The sequence below is a fragment of the Cyanistes caeruleus genome, chromosome 2 (genome assembly GCF_971803275.1).
Source record: "Cyanistes caeruleus chromosome 2, bCyaCae1.hap1.1, whole genome shotgun sequence".
In the NCBI taxonomy this organism is placed as follows: domain Eukaryota; kingdom Metazoa; phylum Chordata; class Aves; order Passeriformes; family Paridae; genus Cyanistes; species Cyanistes caeruleus.
In genome coordinates this window covers 109,978,310-110,006,082 of record NC_141702.1, presented here as the reverse complement: position 1 = coordinate 110,006,082, position 27,773 = coordinate 109,978,310, and the positions used below count along the sequence as shown (strand labels likewise).

The window sequence follows — 27,773 nt, the reverse complement described above, 5'->3', positions numbered from 1 at the left end:
CAGGCGGCGCCCGCCCAGCCCCGTCCCGCCCCGCCCCCCTCAGGCCGAGCCGCGGTCGCTTCTAGGGTCGGTTTTATTTAATAAAATAAAGTACAGCGATCATCCGGCGGGGGACCGGCGTCCCGGGGGCATGGGGCACTCCCGCCGCTGCCCCGGCCCGGGGACAGCCCCCCCTCCCCGGGCTGGCGATTCTACCTGGCGAGCGTGTGTGACCGGTACCGAGCATGCGGCCACCAGAGCTGCGGGCCCCGGTGAGCAGCAGAGGAGCATGCGGGCGGGCTGCGGTGCCCGAACTAGCTAGGGACCCCCGGGGGAGGCCGGGCTGGGCAGGCAGACGGTGGCACGAGAACCGGTGATGGGGAGTACAGAGTAGTTGGTGTGGGGAGGTGGCGGGCGCTGCCCCGTGCAGCGCGAAGTCAGGGTGCCCAGCAGCGGAGCAGCCAGCTCAGTTGGAGGAGAGCAGGGAGCTGTGGGAGGACAGGTCCATGCTGCTGGCGCTCAGGCCTCTGCTCTCCGCACGGAGGCCTTGGGTGCCCTGGAAAAAATACAGTGCCCATGAGGTAAGCACCTGCACTCCACCCCCATGCCCGAAAGCTGCCACCCCAGCTCCTGCACCCCTTGCCTTGCAAGCCAGGACAGCCCTGGTGCTGCTGTCACACACAGTAGCTGCTGCCTTTGCTCCCAGTCTACGGCTGAGCTTTGTGGGGAGGAAGGTGGGTACCTGGAAGCAACATCTTCAGATTTGGTGCTCGGACCTCAGACGAAGAGCTACAAGCCAGGGCTTCTCAGCACTGCATCCTTGGGCCCACTAATATGCCTCTCACCCCCTGTGCCACTGGCCACAGCCCCCAGCACCATGCACAGTCCTGTACCAGCCCCACCACTCACACTGTGCTTACCTCAAACGAAGCATCACTAGACTTGTGCAGGTAATTTAAGGACGCAGCTCGTTTCATGCTATAAAGAAGCAGAGGAGAGCAGATGTGATTGTGCTGTGTTCGGTCAGACCCAGACACACAAGGTGTCAGGGCCCCCATCTGCCCGGTACACAGCCTGACCCTCACACGTACCTGGTGTTTCTAGGCTCCAGGGGACCATTGCCCTGCAGTTTCTTGACCAACATCTCACTGCTCCTCCGTATCACATCCCGGATTTTTCCCAGAGAGCTGCTGCGCTGGAGAGTGCCACTGCCATCCTGGACACAGAGACACAAGCCAGGGTGATGGCTGAGTGGCACTGATCAGGCTCTGGCATGCTGCTGATGAGTGGCTGGAACTGGCTCCAAACATCCTCTTGCCCATGTGCACTGAGGGTATAGCCCTGGCCCAGAGCAGGCTTACTGCTCACTACATGGCTTCCCCTCACCCGGTTCTCCACAGGACGTGATAATCGTGGAATCAGGGACCCCTGCCGCTGTTGTCTGGCTCATCCAGCCTGATAAGCTCTCCTGCCCAGTGCAGGTTGCTGACTTGCCCTGGGCTGCCAGCACAAATGGCACTGGCATCTGCACAGTCCTGCTCAAACATGACACAGCTGCATCACCTGCAACAGCTCAGGCAGCAACTACCAAGGCAGTCCCAGTGGCCAGGGAGGCAACAAGGGAGTCCCAAGATTAGGGATGCTTTTGTCAGGCCAGGACAGACTGTTGAGACTTTCATTTCAAGGACTCTCATTTGCTGCTGGCTGGAGACCATCCTCATCCTCCCCCTCCCCTTGCCCTTCTTCACCACACCATCACCATTCCTCCTCTCTGTCCAGCACTCATACAGATGCACGCCTTGGTCCTGCAGGCTCACTCACATCACACAAGATCATTTCACATTGCACACACAGCCTTGTCCCAACTCTAACAGCCCCAAGACAATTAGCTTTAGCCTTTGGAGCAATTCAGGCAGCTCCACTGGGGATGGATTCATTTGGCTGCACCAGCACTGTGTTGCCAAGCAAGCACCACTTCACTCCTAGGCCTCCCAACTTTAGCTGCATGCAGCCCCACTAGCTACCCTAGGGGTGGCACTTTACAGGGGGCTTTTTATGTCTGCCTGCTTTGTCAGAAGACCAAAACCAGCCTGAAATCTTGTTGCTCAGCCAGTTTCCTCCCACATGCTCCAAAGTCCCCAGTACTCAGTGAGGTACTCTCAGCCCTTGACAGGCTCCAGTCCACCTCCTGCACTTTGCTCCACATGCATGCAAGGCACGAATTGCCAGCATGACACCACACCATGCCACCGTGTCATCATGCCACCAAGCTGTTCTCCTGTGGCCTGGCCTGCTTGTGACACCACTGCTGATGTGGAATTACTTTTGCTCCGCTGGCCTGATAACACCAGTCTTCCCTGCTCCTGCTTTGAATGGCCCCTGGAACACTGGGGCAGAAGAAACAGGTAAAGTGACGGCAAAAGCCCTTTTACTCCTTACAAAGATGTGAGGGAGCCCCTTTGAAGCACTCCAAATGACCAGAATGCCTTGTGTCTCAGGCTAGCAGCAGCAATTACCTCAGCACTGCCCAAGCAGCTCTGCAGGTAGGCAGGGTCTCTGCCTTAGGCCACTCACCCCCCTTGTGCTGACCATTACAGATTGTGGCCCTTGGGGAAGGCTTTTCCAGCACTCCTCTGCTCTGATTACCCAAAGCTGATCCAGCCCTAGATTGTTGTCTAACAGCTGACCAGGATTCTTCCTACCAGCAAACCCTTCTCCTGGTGTTCATCTCATCCCTTCTTGGATAAAACAAGTGCATTGAACCTCTTCACATTCTCACTGGGATGAGGGTCTTCCAAGTTGAGAGCCATGTGTTGCTGCTGCAAAGGGACCCACTCAACAGAAATGCAGAGAGCACCCAAAGCAGCAAAGTAAACAATTCAATTTCTGCATGAGGCATCCCAGGCAGGTTTTGGATTAGCTGAACATCAAGTGTGAAGCAATAGCAAAGATGCAGAGGTGTCTTTTGCCTCCCCACCAGACTTAAACTGGGTCACCAATCTCCCTGCAGGGTACTGCTATACCAGGCACTGTTGCTTTTCCCAGGGCACATAAACCAGGGGTGGAAGAGGGAACACAGCTGGGACAGGGGAGCAGGACCATGGTACAAGGGCAGCAGGATCAGGCCAGGAAGTATGCTCTTATATATCAGGGCTGGAGGATGGAGCCACATTTTCCCAGCTGCCGTGATGCAGACTGACTGCAGACCAACACCAGAACCAAATGCTGCTGCATGCTCGGTTAAAAATAGCCTCTCTTCTCCCCCCACTCCGTTTTCTGACGGGTTATTTTTAACCCAGAACATTTATGGGTTTGGTTTGCCGCAGAGCCCCCACCCCATTGCACCCACCAGGATGAGAGCATTCAAAAAAAAAAAACCAAGCAGCTCCACCACTGAGCTCCTCTCCACTGCATGCTCCCAACCCTGCCTAATGCATGGAGGCAGAGGACTTGGGCAGGATTTGGCAGCATGTAGAACTCAGCACTGAGGGACACAATGGAGTATTTCTTTGGCTAAACAGAAATGCCTGTTTGGGGAAGGTCCAAGCTCAGTTGCCCCAGGACTGCCCTGCCACACATGGTTACAGAGCTGAGGTTGCTGCTAGCAACTCCAATTTGGAGGACAGGGAAAAGCACAGTGGAGCTGGGTCCTTCATCTCCAATGCTCAGCCTGGAAGAGGTGCCCTGGGGGCAGCACATGCCCCTGTACACACACAGACAGACACCAAGCACCCCCAAACCTGCTCCAGCAGCATTTGCACCCACCACCCCGGGGCTGACCGACGCTGGCCTATAGAGCATGGAAAGAAGCACAGGGCAGCAATTTGGGTCAGTCTACCTTTAATTAGAGGTATGGTTGTTACAGCACCAGGTCCAGGACATGGCAAAGCACAGGGGCAGGTGGCCCTGAGGTCCAAACACACCCTGCACCGGGAACTCACCACTTTCCAGAAGCATGGAGGCAGGGAAGGTACAGCCCTGCAGCACTCAGCCCTGGGATCCACACCCCATGATCCTGGGACAAGCTTCCTTTCAGTAAGCACAAGCTCCCAGGGGAGCAGCATGCATATACCCCAAGGCTCTGCACCACCACAGGAAAGCCAGGCCCAGACAGACATAAGCACATTTAGTATCACAACCTGCCAGCTAACTAGCATAAAGAAAGGATCTAGCTAAATAAATAAGGAGGAGTCCTGTGCTGGCCCCTGGGCTCTATCTAGCTGCCTACAGCCTTCCCAGCTTTCTTGCCAGATATGAGAGCCAGGGAGGTTCCCCTCCTATAGGAGGCAGGGTGACAGTGTACACTCAAGGATGTGAGACCCAAGACAGTGGAGGTCTGGCCCTGGGACACATTCCATATCCCAGTAATGACTAACAGCACCAGACCCTGTGAAGGCCTGAAGCCATCAGAGGCACTGAGCCACTCCCACACCCCCTCACGGTCAGCACTGTGACCCTGTTGGTAACAGGGTTACACATTTCCCACCCACTTGGCTAGGGACAGCCAAACTGCAATCAGCCCCACAGAACTGAGAGCAATCCAGCCCCTACCCCTGCAGCAACGTCTCTCCAGCCATCCCATCTGCTCCCACCTGCTCAGAACACCTCCAGCCCTAGCCCTTTGCTTCCTTACATCTGTCTTTGTACCTTCTTTTTCTCCCAACCACTCTGCTCCAATCCAGGCCATTCCCCATCTCAGCCACTTCTAACGATCTGGGGTCTCGCAAAAAAACTCTCCTCCTATCTCCTCCTATCCCTCATCTGCTTTCAAGGAACAGCAAACAACTTCACCCCCACTTCTCCCACCAGCCACACTTCAGAACCCTGTAGCAATGGGGGGCTAATTCACCCCTTGATGCCAGATGAGGAACCTGGCTATAGCATCCAGTCAGGAAGTCACAGCCAAACATGCTTGTGCTGGCCAGCTCCTGTACACAGTCCTTGGCTGTTGCCCCCTCACCTCATCTTGGATGTACAGTAGCTCTATGGACTGTCCTAGACTCCTGTGCCCCTGCAGAGAGACCCACACACTGCTCCTGGGTTACAGAGCTCAGCAGGGAGGAGGGGAGCAAGATGGGGACTACCCCGTGCTGCAGGGAGAGCCCATCCCACTGGGAGCCAGCACAGGTTTGCTACAAGGCACTAATATCAGCTAAGCCTACAGGGAAGAAAGCAACTGGGCACATGACAGCCCTGCCTAGGCCAGGCCTCACTGACCCATAACAGCCCTCCATCTTCGAGCCTCTGTAGAGATGGAGGGAACAAGCTAGGAGGGCTGAGGATGTCTACTGACAATGGAGTCTGTAAGCCTGGAGTGAAGACAATCCCCTGCAGGCCCGGGCCCCAGGGATGTGCAAGGGCAGGCCAGGGGTGGGGGCATGCAAGGGGATGGTGGCTCATCACCCTGGCCTGGGGGAGCTGGCAGCTCCTCGCAGATTCTTCCTGCTCTTGCTGGCCACGGGACTGGAGCTGGGCCATGTGGCCAGGCACTCCTCTGCAGGCGTCGCGGTGCCCTCGCGCGCCAGGAGGGTTGGGGGACTGGCGTGGAGCTCTCGCCGAGGAAGGAGGGATGGTGTGGAGGAAAAGTCGGAAGATACAACACAAACATCCAGGTGACTGCGGTGGAGGGGAAAGGGAGTCTCGGGAGGCATTTAAGCCTAGTGCACAGAGAGGAGAAAGACACAATTTACAAGGCTGTGAGGTTGTAGGTCACCTAGGGAGCAGGTGGGACAAGGCCCAGGATGCATGCAGAGACCACAGGCCACTTCTGGGCAGGGAAAGAGTCTTGTGAAACTGAAACTGTGGCCTCACTTTGCTAGTGGACTTAGTGGACTGGCAGGAACAGCTTAGCTCAGGGAGGAACAGCCTGGGTCTTCTGCTCCAAGGGCTCCCTGCTCCTGGGCCTTGGGTACCCACCAAGGCCTCTGCACCATGGAGCTGGTGCTGTCCCCCTGTTCTCCTGTTCTCACATCCCAATTACCTGGGCAGCAAGCAGCTGGTCCAGGCCCTGAGGTGCTTCCAGAGCTGCCTATGGGCACAGGGCACCCTGGGGACTCCCACAGCCCTGCCTGCAGCAGAGGACAGCTAGGGGAGGGCAGCAGAGGCTGCTTTAAGGCAGCACATCTGAGGTCTCTGGACCAACACAGAAAACAACAGGCCATGATGGACAGGAGCAGCAGGAGCTGCCTCAGCCTTCTTTTGCAGAGAGCTTCAGTACAGGGCAGGGCTGCTGGCTCTGAAGAGAAGACTGGCTATGTGTACAGTAGGCTGGAAAAGGAATCATGTGGCAGCAGCTGTGTCCCCCAGGGTGCTGGGCTAGCCCTCAAATCCTCTATTTACAGCTGTCTGGGTCAGGGAAGCTCTGCTAAGACCCCTGGGGAAGGGTCATATGAGCAGGGACTATTCCCTGATTCTGGCTGTGGGAGAGGGTGGCACTACCTACTTGCCTTAGGATGATCAGCTCAGAGACTGCCAGGAAGGTCTCCCAAACCATCACCAGTGCAAAGAGATCACCCAACACCAAGCACAGTCAGAAGGAGCTGCAGAAAGACACCAGCCAGCATAGGGACCAGGTGATTCTAATCCAAACCTGCAGCCCTCCCCTCTGTGCTTGTCTTGCTTCCTTACTAATGGTGAGTGCAGGGGCCTAGAGCTGATGATTAGCCAGAGCTAAGACCTTCTTTGGTCCTGATGCAAGACTTGGGGCAAAGGACAGCCTTGCATCTGGTAAAACTGCTGGGTCTGTTTTTCAGATCCCGTTCAGCCACCTCCTACGTACAATCCACAATCAAGAGAGCCAGCAGGCTTCAGGCTTTGAGTGTTGAAGGGCTGTCATGGCAACAGGGAAGAAAAAGAGGAAGGGAGGGAGCTCATGCAAGTGGGGATAGAGCAGAGCCAGGTGGGGAAGGGTTAGTGACAGCAAATGTAAGGGGGCAGCGAAGGACTCTGTGTGCTCAGTGCCTTTCCTGTGCCAGGTTACAACAACCCCAGCTACTCTATGCTCTCAGAGTTTGCAGAAGGAATGTAAGCATTAACAGCCCGTGAGCCAAGCACCCACCAGCACCATGCTCACTTGCTGCCTCTTCTCCATCCTCCTGCTTGCAGGAGACAAAAGGCACCTCTTCCAGCCCTACATCACTACCTTTCTCCAAACTCAGTGCTAGTGACCAAAGTCACCCTCAGCCTCAGAGCAAGCCTAGACAGGTTCAGGTTGCCCTGTCTGTTCCTCAGTTAACACCAGTCTCTTGCCTCCACTGGTCAGCCCCCCCCTCCCATTCTGCAAAGACCTGCCTTTTATCCCCTCTGCTTGGCCAGAGCCTGCTGAGGGCATGAGACCAGGAGAGTGGGACAGTAAAGATGCTGGCTACTGACTATTCCTGTGCCCTGCAGTCAGTCAGTCAGTCAGTCAGTCAGTCAGTCAGTCACAGACACACCAGGCATATCACACACACACCCCCCTGCCCAGGTTCAGCATCATCAGTGGCACAGTGCAGGACAGACAGCCAAAAGGCTCTCACAGGCTGGGTGAGCCCGAGATGGGGCTGATGCTCTCAGCCAGGGCTTCCAGAGGGGAGCAGCAGGGAGAGATGTTAATAAGGTTACAAGCCTAAGATTAAGGGCAGACCAGGACCAGTTCATGCTGCACACTGCCAGGGCCTGGCGGCTCCCTGGAAGCAGGAGCCCTCAGCTGGGAATATCTGTTCTGTATACCAGAAGCCAGACCCAGACACGCACCTTTGCGGGCTGGCTGGCTCATGCCAAGAAAGGGGAAGGAAATGTGCAGGGAATGAATGGAGGCAGACAAGGATGCCACGACAGGCCACGCAGGGACAGCCCTCAGCCAGGCTGTCCCTTCCCTCTGGCAGCCGGCTGAGGCCATTCTTGATGGTGTCTTGTACTTACCCCGCTCCATTCCACGCCCATACTCACTTCCTCGCTACCGTCTGTGGCATTCTCGTACTTGACGCTGCCCCCCAGGCTCCGATGTCTCTCTGTGCCATCCCCCTCCTTCAGGATCTCCACCACCTTCGTCTGGTTGATTGGGTCAATGCCCTGCAAGTAGGAAAGGATAAGGAAGAACCGTGTTTTGTCTTTCCGTGTTCCTTCCCTCTAGAGATCCACTGTGCCATCATTATGCTTGGCTCCTGTTACCTCTCTTGGCCACTGCCCCATCACAGCCAAAACTGCCCAGCACAACCAGGATGGAGCCAAATGCCATCCTGCATTTAGCAGTCTCTGTTTGAACTCCCAGCTCAGTGAGTCCCCACAAGGCCATAACCAACCCTGTGGAACAAGGGCTTGCTACCCCAAAGCTGACAGCTGTTTTCCTTCACATTTTGAAGCATGAAGGATTCAGCTGTCCTTCAGTCTTGTGCTAGGTGCTTACAGCTCCTGCTTTATTATTTGAGGATTTAGAGGAGTTTAAGGCAAGAGGAACTCTAAGAAATTCTAGGTATTTTTTGCCTCTGGACAAAAAAATTAGGGTGAAGGAAACATCCCAGTAGGCGTAGTTCTCCCCAGTAGCTGACAAATCCAGTAACCTGCCTTAACCAGCTGCAGTATTTCTGCACCCAGTGAGCCATGCCTTCCCCACACATGGACATCTGCTCCATCCACACACACACGCGCCACTCCACACACCTACACACATGTGGACCTCTACACAAATGCATCCCCAAATACCAAAGCCCTCTGGTGTCATGGGAACATAAACAAAGAACATCAGAGAGGCCCAGGAGAGTCCCTCACCACACCCTAACCAAGGCAGTGCCATAACATGCCACCCCAAGCCCTGCAATGCCCTCCACACCAGGGAAGGTCCCTCTGGGGTTACCTGTCGCCGGGAGCGAACCGCGCACTCCTCCAAGGTCTCGGCTGCCTCCAGCTTGCCCTGGCGCCGGTACAGCGCACCCAGGTTCCTCAGAGTGGTGTTCACAGTTGGGCTGTGGTGATAGAGGGGAGGTGAGCAGGAGCCCTCTGGTCACCCCTCTAGAGTCCACAGCTGCCCCCAAACCAGCTCTTACCTGCTAACCTTACAGGCCTTGTACCAGCCACCATACTCAGCATAGGGAGCGCTGTCTCTGTGCTTGCTCTACAGGGTGAGGAGAGAAGAGAGCTGTTAGTTCCATACCTACCGCCCTTCTCTGGCCTGTGCTCTGCCACTGGATGCCAGGGTCAGACCCCAGGCTGCATCCCTGCACCAGCTCAACTTCTGGAAACACAATATGCAAATGCAGTGATGAGGCCCAGCAGTTTCCCGGTAGTAAAGTTAAATGTGTGTTTGCTGCAACAAGATTTGGGCCACAAGCAAAAGTGATATCCTAGTTTCAGGAAGGAGCATAATCCCACCTCCTTACCGTCTTCCATGGTATCAAAGGCAGCAGGGACAACACAGCCTATTCTCATGGCATAACGGAGGGCATGACACCCCAACCAAAATGCAAATGGAAGACAAAACCCCACAGACATGCCAGTCTCCATGGACACTAAATCCTCAGCCAGGGGTACCAAAGGAATCAGCCAGCCACATCCCAGCCTTTGGCCTACAAGGTCAGGCTTGCCCTACAGCAGCTCAGCCCAGTTAGCTATCCCCTCCCCATGCCCAGCCAGCTGCAAACAGGCTGCCAGCCAGAGCAATAGCACAGGGCACAGCTTGATGCTCAAGAAGGAAGATCTGGACAACCCACACTCCAGGGAAGTAGCTGCTAGCCCTGGGTCTGTAGGACCACGACACCAAGAAGGTGCAGGGAGCCACTGCTCCACAGCATGAGTTACCCTCTAGCCCAGAAGAAACTCTCTCTGTGGGGACCATTTTTCTCACTCACTCCCACAGCACTTTTCAGCTCTTTATCCCACATGCCAGTTTCCCTGTGCCATAGGCACATGTAGTTTGCTTCACACCAGAGCCTACACAGCCTGGGCAGGCACCAGGGACAGAGGATGCCTGCTGATGGCATGAACTCTGCTGCCAGGAAAGCGGGGCAAGGGACAAAAGCTCTGTCAGAGGAATTTAATACATTTTAACAGAAGATATGGAAACAGCACAAGGCAGAGCATATCAACCCCAGCTCCTGGGCCAGGAATACAAGCAGGTCTGTGACTACTGCTGCTGCCTGGACAGAAATGCCAGCCCTGCTTGGGGCACAGGCACAGCTGCCTTGAGGACAGGAGTCCCAGAGTCAGGGAAAGAGACTTAGCCCTTGCCTGAGACTCACATGTAAAATTAATCTAGTACTCCAACTGTGAGTCTCAGCCTGCTCCCTTGCCCCATGGCAGAGCTTGCATTATCTGGAGCATAGCTTCATACTATAGCTATCTACATTTGACCCCTAAATTCTCCAAAGACACCATCAGAAGAGTCTCAGTCCCAGACAGGGCAGGGGAGCCCAGACTCTACTCCAGCTTGGATTTCTCAAGGATGGTGCTGCAGCAAGAGCAGATTCTTTGCAGCAGAGCCCTTGCAGTACAGCACCCACAACAGTGTAAAGCTGAGCAGTGCCCTGTGCTGGGAGCCATGTAGAGTGGTTCAATGGGGAGGCACAGGATACTGTGCAAAGCACCTGCCACTGCCCTGCTTCTAGGGCTGCTTTTAGGATGGGACTCATAGTCACTAAGTCAAGCCTGCCCAACTGTTGCCTGAACCCTGTAGGGTTGGGGCTGGCTCTGAGGGCAAAAGAAGAGACCCACTGCAGGTACAGGACTAGATCAGAACCCTTCTTTCTACTGCTTCACCCACCTGCCAAAAAACAAACAGGGCCTTACACTTGGTGAAGACACAACTGCTGCGTTTACTGACCACAGAGCAGGGCCTGGGCTGCAGGAGCAACAGTAGCTTTGCCTTTTAGCCTGGTCCAAGGCAAGCACAGTCCATTTCTATCCTTTTTCAGAGGCCAGCTAGGGCCTGCCCTGTGCAAAGACCTTTTCCAGATATGGCTCCATTTCCTAAGCAAGGTGACAGCAGCAGTTTCTTCTTGACTTCCATTTTTCCCTAGAGCCTTAGAGCTTCTTCAGAAGCCACTTGTGCTCTGGGTACTGGCAGCTCTTCCGAACAGAGTGCCAAGGCCTAGCAGCACAACTCTCTGCCATCTGCCATCTTCCATCATCTGCATGCCCAAGAGGGATCAATCACTAAAGCAGAGAGAGCATGCAGCCATGGCAGAGAGACTGAACAGCCCTGCCCAAGATAAAACACCGTGCTCTCTGATGGGCCTTCCCTCCCTGCCGGCCCAGGGAGCAGCAGTGCTGTACCCCCTCTCCAGACACCTCCTGGCCTTGGCAGCTCTTCAGACTGCAGCTTCTCCAGGAAGAAGGAGATAAGAGAAAGGGTGTAATAAGAGAAGATCAAATCCCCTGGGATCAGACTCACCTTGCTCATCTCCTCTCTCTCCTCTGCATGCATCCAGATTGGCTTGTGTTCATCTGTGTGGGGAAGAGTGCAAAACAGGTCCACTCACCACCCCATGCTGTTCTTTGCCTCCTATACAGCCCAGCACTCTGTCCCGAGAGCTAGCACCTCGTCAGAGGGAAGTGACACTCCAGATCCTCCCCCTAGTCCCTGGCTCAGAGTCCCAGGAGAGGCAACCGACACTGTAAAGGCAGGACAAGGGAAGGAAAGAACAAGTCCTCCCAACATAAGTACAGGTGCCAGGTGCACAAGAGAAACTTCAGCCTACGCTTGAGCATGATTGTGCCATTTACTATTCCCAGCCCTGTGAAGACTGGGTTTAGACTCCTGAGAGAAGAGGGAGAACTGTGTAACATACTAGAATGGCGGCATTTCAAGGGATGCCCAAAGCAGAGGCCCTGCAAGGCATCCCATCCCTCAGTCTGGGCAACACCAGAACCAGGCAAGCCTAGGCTGAGAGCCAGGAAACCTCTCCCCAGCCCCAAGGACTTCTGCTGTACAAACCATCCACGGAGCCGAACTCCTTCACGTGAGCACGGGTAAGGATCTCCTTATACAGCACCTCTGCATCTTTGTATTTGCCTTGCTTCAGGTAACAGGAAGCCTGCAACCAAAACGAAACAGCTCCAGCACCACTGGGAAACAGATTAAACTTTGCCCACCACTTGCAGCTATTGCTCTGTTTCTAAGCACCAGACAAGGCTCATGTCTCCCACAGCCCCCCTCCCCAACACCACATGGCCTCTCCCCAGTGCCTCACCAGGTTGTTCTTGGTCTTGGCCACATTGGGGTCATCAGGACCCAGGCAGCTCTCGTAGATCTCCAGGGCCCGGCAGTAATAGTACTCCACCTCATCATACTTGCCCTGGTTCTGGCACAACAGGGCTAGGTTGTTCAGCTGCTTGGCCACATCAGGATGGTCTTTGCCTAGAACCTGGGTGAACAGAAGAAGAGAAGCCACAAAGACTGCAGCAGACTCCTGGAATTACTAGACATCAGAGTTCCCCTAGCACATGCCTATGTCAGACAAAAGCCAAGGTCTGGAGGATCAAGGAGGAGAAATTCCAGCCTCCACCTCCTGGCAGGCCTCTCCAGAATTGCAAACACTGGAGAGACAGGAAAGGTGGTGGCAGAATCAGCATCTGAACAGACTAGATAGGCCCTTGATCTCCCACATGAACTGAAGTAATGGGAGAAAGCCCACAGAGAGAGATGAAAGGAGAAAGAGCATGGGAGACTTGTACCTTCTCACGGATCTCCAGGGCTCGCTTACACAGTGGCTCTGCTTCTTTGTACTTCCCTCTCTTGCCATAGAGAACAGCCAAATTGTTCAAAGTCGCTGCCACCTACAGAGACAGAAGCTTCTCCATGAAACAAAGCAAATTCCAACTGGACCAAACAAGGGGCACAAGCAACACTAACACCGACTGTCCCATTTCCTCCACGCCTGCAGTACTGCTGCTTCTCAAGAGAAGGAGGTCCAGAGATAGAAGGCTGCCCTGGAGGATTGCAGGATCCAAGAGAAGCCAGTTCCTTACAGGCCATTCTGAACCAGCCAGCAGGAAATACTGAATCATTAAACACTGCTGAAACAGTGCCCCAGCAGCACGCAAAGGTGAAAAAGTGAGTGAAAGAGGAGAGAGACACTCACCGCGGGGTGGTCTTTGCCTAGAGTCTTCTCACGGATGGAAAGAGCATCATTCAAGAGGTGTGCTGCTTCTTTGTATTTGTTCTGATCCCTGCAGTGCAAAGTCAACCAGTTATTTGACATTTGGACACTACAGCCCAGAGCAGAGAGAACTATGAACAGTGCTCCTTCCACACAGACCCACCCTTCACAGTCCTTTCATTTCTCCATTCCTCCCTGCTTTAGTCAGTCCCTAGTTATAGATGAGAGTTTGGCAAACCAAATAGCCCATCTAGGCCAAAACCTTTCTGAAAGGCAAACAAGAGGAAGCTTGGGGAGCGCCCCAGGATGTGCTGTAAAGGGAAACATGAGATGCAGAAAGCTGTCCTGGCCCAGTCCTGCCCTTCCCACCATGCTCACCTGTACACTAGTGCTAGAATGTTGAGCATGGTAGCCACATCAGGGTGATCATGGCCTGATGTCTTTTCCAGGTCCTCCAGTGCCTGCTTGCAGAGTGGCACAGCCACCTCGTAGCGTCCCTGGGAGGCGTACTGGATGACAAGGTTGTGGAGGGTGCGCAAGCGTGCAGGAATCTCATAACCTCCCTGCTGGGCAGCTGCCACAGCACTGCTGTGCTGGTGGGGCACTGTGGGCACAGAAATAAACACAGCACAGTTGGCCCAGCAGGTTTAAACAGAGACAGGCAGCTCCCTTGCGTGAACAAACACTTACATCCAGGACCATGCTCCTCCTCCTCATTTGGGAATAGGTCATCCAGAGAGTCCTTGGTGGAGTCACCCTCCTTCTCCTCCTGAGAGGATGAGAATCACAAATACTGTCATTTCTCAGCAGAGACAGCAGCAGAGACTCAGCCTGGGCTGAGTTAGTTGCCAAACTCTTGGCCTTTCTGCAGCCCACCAACATACTCAGTTTCTTCTGCTGTCTCTGCCACCATGTCCCCCCACAAAACAAAATCCAGAGACTCTGCCTCATGCAGGCCCCCTTTTGCTACAGGGATGCATAGGTGCATCCATGATGCATGGGATACAGGGTGCATGGGAAGGGGCAGAATCCAGGGCAATGTTATCACACGTAGGCAGTTCTCCCCGTCCAACCTCCCAGACCCACAAAAGCAGCTGCTCAAAAGGACTGGGGCATACCGAAGGCGAGACATCCTCATCGTACTTCTTCAGCTGGTTCATGAACTCAAGGTGTTTCTTCTCCTCCTCCAGCTGAGCCACTGTCTGTTCACTACGCTGCAGCTTCTGCTGGGTGTTGGCGAGCTCATCACGCAGCCACTGGTTCTCCTGGCACAGTCTGCGCACCTGAGCACGCAGCTTCTGCTTCTCTGACTCCACGGCATTCAGATGGTTGGACAATGCCATCATCACCTTGTTAAGAGTCTCAGTCAGTAACAACCACAATTTTGTCTCTCCCTCACATGCATGCTTAGGGTCCACCCATGATAGCCTTCTACACTTAGCCCCTTCCCACCCCTGCAGCTTATGGGAAATGGCCACATATCTACCCTTCCTCTGTCTATCCCAGATAACACCTCAGGGATCACCCACCACTCTCACCTGAGCTTCTCCAAGCCCCAGTTCTATCATCTCCACTGACTTGCGGAGCAGGTTGGATTTCTCATGCACGAGATTGGCTTCTTCATCCTTCTTCAGGCACTTGATGGTCTCCAGTAAGCTGTGCAGGATGGAGTTGTGTTCATTCTTGAGAGCTTCCAGCCCTTGCATTACCAGCTTGGTGTTGGAAATTATCTCCTCTTGGCTCAGCTTGTCCAGTTTCTCCTCCCTTGGGTACACCATGGTGGACATAGTCCTACTCCTGCAGCCCTGCACAGAGACCAAGACAAAACCAGAGTGCCCCAGGGCTGTTTCAGAGAGCCACAACCAGACAAGTATCACAACCTCCTTCAAGCAGTCAGAAACAGCATTTAACCGATTGCCTACTCTAAGCCTTTCTTCTTCATCTTCCCCTCTCCTTTTGGCAGCAGGCAGCTGTCAGGGCATGTGCCTCTGCTCTTGTGGCTGGGAGTGCTGGCAACCAAGGCAGGTGACCCACATGGATAGGAGACAAAAAGGCTACAACCAGTGATGACCTCCAACACCTCCACACTCCCAGCAGGGGGAAGACTAATTTAGCTTCTATTTAAGAGCAGAGATTTGTGGTTAGCAGAGCTGGGGTTGCAATCTATACACCTTCTGCCCACAGAGCACTGATGCAGAGAGGCTGTCAGAGCTCAGCACCTCTTCTGTCTCCAGCAGGGAACACAAAGCAGAGGGATGCCAGCTCAAAGCCTTCCGCTTCCTCAAAGGAAAATCTCCTAGAAGAGCATCTCAGATAGGGAGGCATCAGTGGTATTACTGCGCCAAAATAATGCCTGACCAGAAGAGTACATCCTGAAGATCACAGCCTCAGCACAGAACTGCCATTGTGGCACTGAGGGACATGCCACCAGCAAGACACACCACACCACTGCCTGACTGGGGAAGCTGACATACACCAACAGCTACAGTCACGCTAACATAATCCTTTTGCAGGTGTTGATTTGAAACACCAACAGGTTTTCCATCTTCATTCACCCTGCTGCCACCCCAAGGACTCCTAAAGATGAGCTAAGAACTCTGTACTCCTTCCCTGTCCTGCTCCCCCCAGATATACAGTGGGAAAGTACCCAGCTACTGCTTTTGCACAGGGACACCAAGCACCACAACCCACAATGTTAGTGTGGCTGCAAGATCCCTGCATACAAAGTCCAGGAGCTAAAGAAACACAATAGGCCAGCAGCTGAGAGACAGAAGAGACAGGCAAGACCCCTCATTGCAAGACCCTGGCTGCTGTATGACTCACTCATCTAGCACAGTCACAGCCTCTTCCACCAGCTGGGCCACCCCAGCAGCCTCCTCACATTACTCAACAGTAAAGCCGCCTCCCACTTTGCTATCAGGTCACCCCAAAACCAGCCTCCTGCAATGCCCTGCACAGGCAGCACCTGCCCAGCAGCACCTCCTTGCTACCTGGAGCTGGCAGAGGCCTCTGCAACCTGAGTGCCCAGGGCCCTGCTGCCAGGAAGCTGGCAAACTGCCCAGAAGCTACACAGGAGGAGGTGAGAGGATTGCTGCCAGCAGATCCGCCTTTGACCTCCTGCCGGACCCACCTCTGCATGGTTTGAGCTCTTTGTTCAGCAGCTGCCTTGTGCCTGTTGTACTGAGAGAACAGAAATATTGTCCCAGCTACAAGAACAGAGCAAGTAGAGCTCCCCTTTCTGGCAGGGCTCCTCTCCTCCTCACCTGTGCACCCTGCCCAAGTGCCAGGGAGCTACTGGGGAATGGGCGCTGAGCAATAGAAAGGCCCAGCTTCCTCCTCACTGCAGCACTTAAAGTGAAGATGACAAACAGCACTGGGACAATTGTTTCAAGTACACACATCTCATTATCAAACCCACTCCTTTCCTCTTCTTTAGCCTCACTTTACCTCCAGCTGTTTTATAGGCCTGAACTCTCAACTTCTTCTTTCGTTTCTGTTCCCATGAGGTACATCCATCCCTCAGGAAGGGGAGCAAACCCTCAACACACAGTGGAGACCTTACTGAACCCTCAAGCAGGGCAGAAACACCTCGTGTCTCTTGAAGACTGGGTTTCTGTTCACACCTCTGAACAAGAACTGAGTCATCCTCCCCCAAAGTCACAATCCTGACATCACGTTCATTTCATGATCTAGCATCAGCACCAATTCTGAATCATACTTCACTGTATCTTTCACTTTTGGGTATCTGTCATGCTCCCAATGCAGTTAACCCTGCACATTGGGCATTTTATACCAAAACAGTCTCATCTGGACCATGACACACGCCAGTTTGCTTTGGAGAAGGCTATATGATAAGAACAGCACGAAAAACCTTATGAAGGTCAAGATAAAGGACACAGACTATTGTTTCAAAAGTAAAAATAGGTTTGCTGAGAGTTGGTTGCAACTGATACCCTGTCTTCCAAACTCATTCTCCAGAATATGGCAGCTAAGCATATCTGGTCAACAGTTCCCCTGGTTACTCTTTTTCCCACCTTTCTGACACACCTGGAGTGGGATCAAGTGCTCAAGCAATAAGGAAAGCCCTGCTTAATGCAGACTTCTGCAGGTGAGCACAACTCAGGAAGAAATGTGCAACAACTCCAATCCCTAGAGAAAAGAGGTTGTCAGCCCAAAGGGTGTTAGTGCTGCTTCATCTGGCCAAGCACTCTTGTGCTCTAAAATAGGTTCAGACAGCTTCCCAGGAAGGCTCAGCATGCACTTACCTCTTCCACAGAACCCAAAGTAATAACTGCTAAAGGGTTAAATGGCCCATCACTGGTTCCAATTTAGAAGGAAAGACCGTGACTCACTTGCAAACAGGGAAACTGGCAAGTGGCGGTTCTCTGGACCACAGGCAATGCTCGGGACACAAGAAGATACCCAGTAATGGCCTCATACCCAATGTACAAAAAAATAGAACTCTTCTCTGAAACTCTCACAGCTGAGCAGTACAAGTCCCTGTGTGTACTGGGCCAACTGTGAAATATTGCAGCATTACTTATGCCCATACAGACATAAGTGTTATAAAGTTATGGTGCCATCTTTAAGAAGTGTAATACAAACACCTTGGGAAGAGGAACATGTTACAGAATAAAAAGCCACCAGACCTCACACCTTGCTAGGTAACAGAGTCAGAAAGACAAGACCCAGATCCATAGAAAATCAGCCTCATTAATTCCACTGTAAACATAACTGCTCCTCAACTGTGAAACTGCTGTGTGTTAAACCATCAGCATCTCTACTACAGCAACGCTTTCTTCAGCCCTTCCAGCAGAAAATGTTCACGCGTTTCACAGTCCTCAGAATCAACTTGTTTTTTGAAACTGCAAAGACTTCAGACAGAGAAGGAAAAATAAACCAAAGCATCCTAATCCACAGCATACAACACTCATCCTACCCTGCAACTACATCCTCAGATCCTTCAAGACATCCCAAAAGAGGATTTTCTTCTCTCACAGGCTGTGCAAACATCTGTAACAACCTCAGCCTTTCTCCCCATTGGTGACATCCTGGAAGCATAGCTCTGCTAGGTACCAACATGTTTTCATGTTCAACAGTGGACAGAGGATAGTCCAGACTGGACAGAGAACAACACAAAGCTGGTCAACAAGAAAACAAAGAGGAGACTGCTGAGAAGTCTTTTGAATGCTGCTACCTCTTATACAGCAAAGAAAAGCAACAAACACCAGTGGGAGCTGACTTAACCTTCCAAAGCAGGAATTCCCCCCAGAGATTTTATTTCTAGTTCTTCCCAGTGCCGTCAGGTCTATACACTCAGTGCTCAGCCCTCCAAAGAGGAAACACTCACTATGGCAGCCAATGCCAAGGTCAGGCAGGCTGAGGCTGCTGTATATGCACCCTTCCTACTCCTTCACATTCAGTAAGGGGCACTGGGTGTCCTCTACCCAGGCAGAAAAAACACTCAGAGATTTTCTGCAGAGAGGAAGGGACACATCATGGTTTGCCTTTTGCAGGGTGGGGCTCAGACTGGAGTAGGAAGAAAGAATGCTTTTCCACCAAGCTCCTTGAGAGATGGAGAGCCCTGTTCCCAGCTTATCCTGCTGCAGTCCTCATGGACCTGCAGGTGTCCCAGCCCAGGTCTCCACCCGCAAGTTTCCGCTCTAGTTGGCACATCTTCCCTATTTACAGAGAGCTGCTAGAATAGCCTGCCTTTCCGACAACACCCATCTCATCTCCCCTCTTCTGCTCCCGTTTGGAGGACAGAGGAGGAACATGCGTGCACTGAGCTTTGTGGCAGCTGCAGCAATCAGCCGGGAATCCATCAGCAAGTACATCCTGCCAGGCAAAAACCTTCCTCCTGTATTCAAGTGCATAACCGCAAAATCGCTAAGCATCAGCAGTTTCAGCAGCTCATTTTTCTGCCTCCCAAAACTGCTCCCACATGCGAGACCTTTAAGAGGAAAGAGCTGGAAGCTTCACTGCTTCTATCTTCAACCCACAACATCTACAAGGATGCCAGATTAAATGGGTCCAAGTGAATCTTAAAGCTTAGGTTATGATGCCTAATGCTAGAAGACTATGGGGGTGGGGAGCAGCACCAGGAAAATCAGGAATCAACTACAATAGGACAGAGATCTCAGGTCTAAAAACAACTCAGATAATGCAGTTCATCACCTCTGTGCATGCACAAGACAATAACTGCAGCATTCTTCAAACTGCATTTAGTCTGCCAGCACTTTCTGTAAAGAAGTGAAACAGATTTTCAGCAGCAAATTCTTCCGTAGGAGAAGGTGATCCGAGGATATAAGTGATGTAAGGTAGTTGCAGAAAGACAGCTAGGTTCTGGAAAAAAGCAATCCTGTGGAAAAGAGTATGTCTGACCCACAGCAAGAACAAGTGGCCACATTTGGGAGATAGACAGCAATGGTTTCCATAGAAATGAAAACACAGGGCATTGTCTTGCTTCATCATAATTATCCCAGTCTCCTCCTGAGAGACATGCTTTTGCCACCTGGAGAAACAGCAAGGTTATAAATTTGGGAAGCAAAACGACTTGATAAAAGTAGGGAGGGTTTTTTGATGTGTTTGTTTTTCCTTGGATCTCTGCCAGCTCATTACCGTTGAGCAACAAAAGGTCTCTGGAATGACTGGTTGACCTCCAATGAAGCTGGAAGTGAGACTGCAAATAAGACAGTGAGTTCTCACTCCTAAGGGGCACTGCAACAAAACTAGACCTAATATTTTGGATGCTGAAAAACAATATAAAAGCAGTAAAAAGCAAACAGAGTGACAAAGTTACAGCCACCACAGAGGCTGTGTCATGAGCACAAATTTTCTTATTTTGATACCACAGTGTCAGAAAGCAAACAGATTGTAGGAGATTACAGTCAGCTGTGCAGAGCCTCTGAGGCTTCCACTGCACAGCCAGGGCACACTGACACTGCCAGGAACATCTGCACACTGAAACACCACTGCTAGAAGAGCCACTGTACTCAGGGTCACCATCCCAGGCCACCTGGAGCAGAACCACAGAAAAGGGACAAACTGGTGCTGCTGAGCTCCACACCGAAGTTGGTATTTCCACAGATGCTCTAATATGGGCAAAACAAGAAATGCTGAGGTTCATGTGAGGCACAGAGCAGGAATTGTCCTCTTCGATGCTTGTTACTGTTGCCAGAAATGCCTGGATGCTCCCTTAGAGCGTCTAGGAACACACAAAGAGGACATCAGGAGTCAGCATCCTGGGAGGTCATACCTAACATATCTCTGAGCTTCGATTGTAAAGTCACAAGATTCCACTCAAACTCTAATGTCCATAACATTCTCTGCCACCAGTTGTCTCATAAGTTTCTACATCCTACTGCCAAAAAAGGGGACACCTAGAGTCCTGTCTTCTGCTCAAAGTTCTTTCCCAATGTCAGCCTGCAGTGCAGACCGTTCTTGCACTGCAGACAGTCTACAGAGTTAAACCAACACACAGATGACTTCCAAGTACTATAGAGGGACTGTTGTGTTGGAACTTTTCCCTCAATAAGAGTCTGGCTTGAGTATTACTTGAACAGTGTTACTTGGAATGAACATTTAGAGATCTCTGGTCTATTCCCTCACTCAAAGCAGGTATCTGATCAGGTATCTGTGTCTAGCTAAAGGAGCCATCTCCCAAAAGGGAGATCCCACAAACTCTTCAGGCCCTGTACCATGACTTAACCATCCTCTGGATGGTTAAAAAAGAATGGAGGAAAAAAAAAAAAAAAAAGGTAAAAAAATTCTTCATCTGAATTCCTCAGATAAACTCAATGCATTTGCCTTTAGTGAACACCTCTTCAGGACAAAGGAGCAAGGCACCACAGCACTACAGCACTAGAAACTGATCCAAGGCCCAGAGAAAGGGAATGCAGTGCCTTTTTCCTTCCAGCAGGGTTCTGCAAGGGTTTTTGGATTCCCAAAGCAATCCACCTGCAGCAACAGAGCATGCAGTAAATGCAAGAAGCTGTTTCCTATGCCCCAAAACCAGGACTTTCCTTGGCATCCAGACATCTTCTCACATGGCTTTGAAGCCAGTCTCCAAGCCCAGAAAGACCAGTTTCCCCAATCCTCAGAGTCATGCATAACACAGTACAAGTTGACTGCCTGTCCGGGGGATAGGGAGGGCTGCCCAGGGATCAAGACAGGATTGCTTCTTTCAGCAGCTGACACATGCCAGCTCTAGCTGACTGTGAACCTCTGGGGTTTTTTCCTAGATACTGGAAGGCTTGTGCTGGGAATGTCTGTGCTAACCAGCAGTCTGCAAGAGGCCCAGGGGACGAGGACTAAGGAACTAGATTTGCAGCTCGAGTGGAAGCGCTCTCCCGCAAGGAGACTGGAGCTAAAGGGAAAGAGCATGAAGGGAGTCTCTCAACACCCCTCTCTGTCTCAAAAGTTTCAGCTCCCTACCACCCACAATCTCTAATAAAACACACAGCGTCACATAACCTTCCTGAGACCCAGGGCAAGGTGGTGATAAGGGGGCTTTACAAGGACTTGGCCATAGTGACTCATGTTCACACCACTACAGAAAAAACACAGGAGCTTCCCATACCCTCCCACCTTCCAGCCCACAGCTGGAAATGGACAAGACAAAAGGTACCGCTGTTTGTTCTGACTGATCATAGCAAGCAATTCCTGTATTATCAAAGCATCATGCAATTCCAATACGGATATGCACTCTGAGGAAGACAGAGCAGGTAGTTTGGTAGGCTTTGTATCAGGTCATTCACTCCTTTCAAGACCAGAAAGGTCTCACTCCATTTGTTAATACCAAAGAATATAGATATTGGAATCAACAAGGGTTAAAAAAAACAACAAAACCCTACAAAACAACCAACAACAGCAAAACGAACCAACTAAAAAAAACCCAAACAAACCAGCACTGATTTTTGCCATTAGCAGAAAAACACTTTGCTCTGGTTGTATATCATATTGTTTACACCCCCCCCAAAAAAAATCCAAGCTTTTTGGCTGGGAAAACCTGCACCTTCAAGCAGGCCATTGGAATGAGAACAGCAGTCATCACCACTCCCACCAGCAAGCTTATGCTGGCACCTCCAGATCAGCTGATAAGACCTTGTTTTTAAACTTGTTCATGTCTGCAGCAGCTCACCAAATCCATTCTGCATCTGCTGCGCCTGGGACTACAGCGAAACACCATTAAAACATGTTTCCAGGCTAGTGGAGACAAGAGCTAAGCAGCTGGAACGGAGCCAGGGCAAGCATCTCCTCAGCTTCAGAATCTGATTGGGAGTCGTGCACTATAAAAAACAGAGCGAGAGCCATTACCTTGCCCTGACAGCATGAAGCAGTATTAAAGCAGGCAGAGTAATTCCCAGGAGCCAGTGCCTTTGCAGGCATCTGTCTAATGTGAGGGCTGTGCACTGGATGTGCCTGAGCAGTACGGGAGATAACCAGGATGCAGATGGGGCCAGCAGGAGCTCTGGAGCCGCTCTGTGCGCCCTGAAGGGCTCTGGTGTGCCCACGCTCCCCCCATGGTGTGCGTGGGGCACCCGCAAAGGCCAGCTGCAGGCTGCAAGACTGCGCTACTATTTCCACAAGCAAACAGGTTTTGTAAACCGCAGCAAGGCAGACAAAGTCACAAGGACAAACCTCTACCTGCATAACAAGCAGAAGATCTGTTCTATCTCTGGCTCCCCTGTCTGGCTAGAGCTCTTTGAGGAGCTACATGGCTCTTTCCCAGCAAATTAAGCATTTATCCAGCAGCTCTGCCAAGGTCAGAATTTTGCCACGTGTCCTTTGAGCCCCAAGAGCCATTTTGGTATTTGGGGTTAATGCTGTTGTTTCAACCTGGACATTCCTCCAAAACAGCAGATGAGAGAACACATGCTTCCTGCTCCTTCTGCCAATTACAGCAAAGCACAGCCATGTTTATTTACCCTGTGTCTGAGCTGGCCAGATCTTTGACCTCATGTGTGCTGAACACCACCCTCTTTCCTCACAAGCACAGGCAGGGGTGTTTTCCACATCTCCAAGGTGGCATGGCAGAGAGGAGACCAAGGGCACTAGAGGAGAGTTCCATGCCCGAGCATGGAACTGCAGCAGAGTGCCAGATGCCAGCTATGCAAGACGCAGGGAAGCCTGCTGTTTCTGGTAATATGCTGCTGCCTCCCACCATTGTGCAGATTTCTCCCGGCTGCCTGGCCAGAGCATTCTACCGCAGCACCATCCCCCAGCTCTTCTTCAGACACCTCCTCCCAAGCGCATCCTCTCCTTCACAGAAGCTTACCAGCGATTCCCCCAGCCCACCACTTTTGGTAGGGTGCACCTCCATTTCGGAGAAGCTTAGGAAGCAGTTAATTAATGAAAAGACGGTTTGGGGCGATACAAGGCTCTTTGAGAGCTACTGCTGTATGACCTGCCTCCGTCATCGTTTCTCCGGCTTTGTCTGGCAGCAGGAGGCACGCCCGCTCCGTATCCTTGAAACAACAAGCCGGAGAAACCCCTTCACCCCTCAGAACCACCATAGAGAAATTCTGCGCCCACCTGGCTAAGTGAAAACTTCACAAGTGAAAAAAAGTTTTCACCAGCTCTGCCTGAAACTGCGCATCAAAGCGGTCCTTTGTTCCAGGACGGCTGGGCACCCTGCCCGTCTCAGTCACCGGATGGGAATGTCCCCCGCCCCACGCCGCAGAGGAGCGGTACCTGGCTGCCTGCAGCGGCTTGTCCAGCGCCGGTGCTCGCGGAGGCGGCGGAGGAGCGGCGGCCGCGGCGCTGCGCGGCTCCGTCTGCCGCGCTGCCCCGGGAGCGAGCAGCGGCGCAGGCACCCGGCGCTCGGCAGCCAACCACACTGCGGCAGGGGGAGGGGAGGGATGCGGACAGGCTCCGGGAACAGGACGGTCGGACGCTCTCCTGGGAGCGCAGAAAGCGCCACGCACGCCAAGCTCACAGCTCCCTCCTCAGGGATCCACGGCAGCGCCCAGGACCAGGGCCGAGCCCCCGCGGCGCCGCCAAATGCTGCCCAAGGAGCACTGGCCATCATCGGGCTCCTGCTCAGCCCACCAAAGCCCTGTTCCATCCCGCCCTCCATCCTGTGGCGGAAGGCTTTACATGCTGTTCCATACCACCCTCGCCTGTGTCCCCACGGCTGACCCCATCCCAGCCCCTAAAGCCAAGCTGGTGTAGCTGCAGAGCTCCAGCTGCGTGGTTGCTATCGCTGTGCCCACAGCAACTGGCCAAGAGATCTGGGAAGGCTGGAGCCCTGTTATGCCCACACTGCGCAGTGTGGGGCTCGGCCGGGTACTGCTGGGAAGCGCTTGTTCGGTCTTTGGCTGTTCTCAGAGAGAAGACAATGACATAGGATTCAGCTCGGATTGCTGCTACAGCCATCACATCCATGGTAACACACAACTATCATGGTGCTCCCTACGATGTCCCCAGCTACCTACATCTGCCTGAACCAGTGCTGCACCGGTGTCCCTGTCCCTCCTCACGGATTCCCCCAGAATCCCCGAAGGGGAAAGGGTTCAGGTGTCCCAGGAGGAATAGCCCAGCCATGTTGACACGCAGGCTCTCTCTTGCCTCATCTCACAACACGTATTTCTTTCCTAAAGCACCTTGCTGTCCTCCGTTCCCTAGTTCTGGAGGACAAACCCGTCTGGCTGTGGGGTACGTACAGCTATGGAACACTTACATGTCGCATAAGTTACATAGCAGGAGCGCAAACAAACATTATTTGTGTTACAGTGAAAGCCAGTCCTGGCAATGAAGGCGCAGACTAATTATAGAACAGTGAATCCCGCAGTCTGTGCCCACAGCACCCTGGAAACAGCCATGGCCGGGACTTGGGGCTGACCCACAGCTGCCACAATCTCCGCTCCTCCCTCGGGGGCTCCCGGCCTCCGCCGGCCATCCCTGCGTGGCACTCGGCCCTGCCCGCGGGGAGGCCAGGCGCTCCTGGCCAGGCGTACCGGGAGCTGCCCGAGCAGAGCGAGCACCGGCAGGGCTCCCGAGCACCGGCAGGGCTCCCGAGCCCGCGGCTCCCCCGGTGATCAGCTGAAGGAGGCTGATCCCGCAGGGCGCGCCTCGCCGGCTCCAAAGTCCGCAGAGCCGGCAGCGCCCTTAGCGACGACCCCGCAGCGTTACGGCGGGCACGGCCCGAATGCTGCCCTCGCCCCCGCTCGTTCCGCTGCCCCAGCTGCCAGGGCAGGCTACCACGGTCCCCAAACCACGCCAGCCGCAGCCCCACTACAGGGACCTCCCCAGCTGCCCGCGAGGGTCCCACCGCCCCCCAGGCCGGCGGGGGAGCGTCGCCCCGGGAAGGCCGCCCCCGCTCCGGCCTGCGCCGCCGGGCTCCGTGTGTCCTCCCCCCGCCAGGGCCGCCGAGGGGAGCGACCGAGCCCCCGTAACCCTGCCCGTCCAACCTGCTCGGCGCAAGACCTCGATGGCGGTCCCCGTCGCTGTCCCGGTCCCGGCGGGGGCGGGGCGAGACCCGCGGCCGGCACCACCCGCCCTCTCAGCGGCGCAGCCCCTTTAAATCCAAGATGGCCGCCGCCTCCGCCTCTCCGGTGGGAGCGCGCCACCTGCCGGCGGCCGCTGCTCGGGCCCGCGGCGGCCCCGCCCCGTCCGGCGGCGCCTTCCCGCGGCCATGGCGGCGCTGGGGCTCTGCCGCGCCTTCGGGGCGCTCCTGCTGTCGGCGGGTCCCCGCCGGGCCCGGCCCCCGGCCTTGCCGCCCGGCCCCCAGCCCTGCCTGCCGGGGCCGGTGTCGGCGCCTGCCGCCTGCCGCGGGCTGGGCGGCTCGGCGCCGCGCTGCACCACCGACCCGCTGTGGAAGTGCCGGACCAAGTACACCGTGCGGCCCGTGGGCATGAAGAAGACGGGCGGCCGCGACCACACAGGTGGGCGGGCGGGCGGGCACAGGAGGGCTGCCGGGGCCGGCTGGGCGCGGGGAGTCCCGCCTGCAGCCGCTCCCGGTGTCCCGCAGGCCGCGTCCGCGTGCGGGGAATCGGTGGGGGACACAAGCAGCGCTACCGCATGATCGACTTCCAGCGACTGCGCTACGAGGAGGGGGCCCCGCCGGAGCCCTTCACCGAGAAAGTCATCAGCGTCCGATACGACCCTTGCAGGCGAGTGCGGGGTGCGGGCTCGGCCCCGGGCCGGGGCAGTCGCGCCAGCCGCGGCCCCCTGCTCATCCGCCGCGGGCTCTCCGTGCAGGTCGGCTGACATCGCCCTGGTGGCCGGCGGCAACCGCAAGCGCTGGATCATTGCCACGGAGAACATGCAGCCAGGGGACAGCATCACGAACTCGCCTCAGATTGGCAGGATGGCAGGTGCACGCCAGGGCCAGGGGCAGCTGTGCCGGTCTTGCCGAGGGCTCGTCGGCTGCTCTTTGCCCAACTTGTCAGCTTCTGTCTTCCAGTGTCAGCCCGCGAAGGGGACGCATACCCACTGGGGGCTCTGCCTGTCGGCACGCTGATCTGCAACCTGGAGAGCCACCCTGGGAAGGGAGCGCAGTACATCCGGGCAGCTGGTGTGTCCCCACACAGGGAACCCACTGTTTGCAGGGGTTTGGCTGAGCAAAGTGGAGAGGAGGGCGGGGGGGCACTGCTCTGGGTGGCCAGTGACAGGGAGTTGCCATCTTCTCCTCATGCTAGAGTGCAAACACATCCCTCCAGAAAAGCAGGGGCAGCTCTACCCTGTTGGTTCCCCAAGGCCCTGTCTTCAGCAAGAAATGCTGTATTAGTACAATAGTGGGGGGGCTTTGGGGAGTTACCAGGGTGTGCTTGTCACAGGGTGAGATACTTTGTCCTGCTGCTCAAGGTAGCTGTCTCCTCTCTTGCCTGCTGCAGGTACCTGTGGGGTGCTGCTGAGGAAAGTGAATGGGACAGCCATCGTGCAGCTGCCCTCCAAAAGGCATATGCAGGTAAAGGAGCTGCGCTGTGCCTGCCTCGACTGCCTGGGCGTGCAACCATGTGTCCCCAGGGAGGGCTGCAGCTCTTCTCTGTCCCCTAGGTGCTGGAGACCTGTGTGGCTACGGTGGGCCGCGTGTCCAACGTGGATCACAACAAGCGGGTGATCGGGAAGGCGGGCCGGAACCGCTGGCTGGGCAAGCGCCCACACACAGGCTTGTGGCACCGCAAGGGTGGCTGGGCTGGGCGCAAGATCAAGCCTCTCCCACCCATGAAAAGCTATGTCAACCTGCCGCGGGTCAAAGCAGTGGAGTGATGCCTGGGGCCAATAAAGCGTTTTTCATGCCACTGCTGTCGCATTAGTGATGCCTCTTATGCACAGGGCCTTTCCTCGCTCCCCCACGGGTCAAGTTCTGCTGTGTTCAGTCCCTGGCAGGAGTGGGACTGCTGGCAGAGATGAGTGTGGGGCTGTGGACTGCCGTGGCTTGAGTTTGAGACTGGTGGGTGACTCGGTGTGGTCAATTGGCACAATCGTGTCAAACCCAGCTGTAGGACACCCGAGCTCTTCTCTCACCCTCAGCTTGTGGCTCAGTGAAGGCAAGCGGACGGGAAGGTGGCTTCCAGCCAAGGTGACTGGGAATCACTGACTTCAGCGCCTCCCAGCCCCAGCAGCGCCTCACTGCTCTCTGGCCCCACTTCTGCCGCCGGCCGCTGCTGCGTCCTTCCCTCGCCGCCTTCCCCGTCCCACCCTGCCCCGTCCGTCTGCGCCCCAAGTGCCGCACTGTGCTCCGTGTGCCTCACTCAGCCCCCAGCGCTGCCCCCG

The 27,773-nt window shown here is 54.4% G+C and overlaps 2 protein-coding genes across 7 annotated transcripts; one reads left to right on the top strand and one right to left on the bottom strand.

The window, feature by feature from the left end:
* Positions 1-55: 55 nt before the first annotated feature.
* KLC4 (kinesin light chain 4) lies at positions 56-25,658 on the bottom strand. Of its 6 annotated transcripts, none has more exons than XM_086879068.1 (16): positions 25,466-25,658; positions 14,591-14,857; positions 14,171-14,401; positions 13,743-13,821; positions 13,431-13,656; positions 13,035-13,122; positions 12,628-12,729; positions 12,144-12,317; positions 11,888-11,987; positions 11,345-11,397; positions 9,003-9,070; positions 8,813-8,921; positions 7,909-8,031; positions 1,071-1,195; positions 900-957; positions 56-535 (listed from the first exon to the last, which is right to left on the bottom strand). In XM_086879068.1, exons 2-16 carry the CDS (start codon positions 14,837-14,839, stop codon positions 446-448), a joined length of 1,875 nt encoding a protein of 624 aa, XP_086735194.1. In that variant the 5' UTR covers positions 14,840-14,857; positions 25,466-25,658; the 3' UTR covers positions 56-445. The 6 variants fall into 6 exon arrangements, with proteins under 6 accessions (XP_086735194.1, XP_086735195.1, XP_023778786.1 ...); XM_086879069.1 differs by having other exon boundaries at positions 7,882-8,031; positions 25,466-25,623; XM_023923018.2 differs by lacking the exon at positions 25,466-25,658 and adding an exon at positions 23,748-23,890 and having other exon boundaries at positions 7,882-8,031.
* An 8-nt stretch (positions 25,659-25,666) lies between these two features.
* On the top strand, positions 25,667-27,298 carry MRPL2 (mitochondrial ribosomal protein L2). The gene is made up of 6 exons (XM_086879072.1): positions 25,667-25,939; positions 26,026-26,167; positions 26,256-26,371; positions 26,461-26,571; positions 26,891-26,964; positions 27,054-27,298. Exons 1-6 carry the CDS (start codon positions 25,690-25,692, stop codon positions 27,264-27,266), a joined length of 906 nt encoding a protein of 301 aa, XP_086735198.1. The 5' UTR covers positions 25,667-25,689; the 3' UTR covers positions 27,267-27,298.
* The last annotated feature ends 475 nt before the right edge of the window (positions 27,299-27,773 follow it).

Coding starts and splice junctions, on each gene's coding strand:
- KLC4 (XM_086879069.1), bottom strand. CDS start 14,839: ATGTCCACCATGGTGTACCCAAGGGAGGAGAAACTGGACAAGCTGAGC. Junction 12,318..12,627: donor CCCTGGAGATCCGTGAGAAG/GTACAAGTCTCC, acceptor CTGTTCACCCAG/GTTCTAGGCAAAGACCATCC. Junction 536..899: donor CTAGTGATGCTTCGTTTGAG/GTAAGCACAGTG, acceptor TATTTTTTCCAG/GGCACCCAAGGCCTCCGTGC.
- MRPL2 (XM_086879072.1), top strand. CDS start 25,690: ATGGCGGCGCTGGGGCTCTGCCGCGCCTTCGGGGCGCTCCTGCTGTCG. Junction 25,940..26,025: donor GGGCGGCCGCGACCACACAG/GTGGGCGGGCGG, acceptor GGTGTCCCGCAG/GCCGCGTCCGCGTGCGGGGA. Junction 26,372..26,460: donor TCAGATTGGCAGGATGGCAG/GTGCACGCCAGG, acceptor TCTGTCTTCCAG/TGTCAGCCCGCGAAGGGGAC.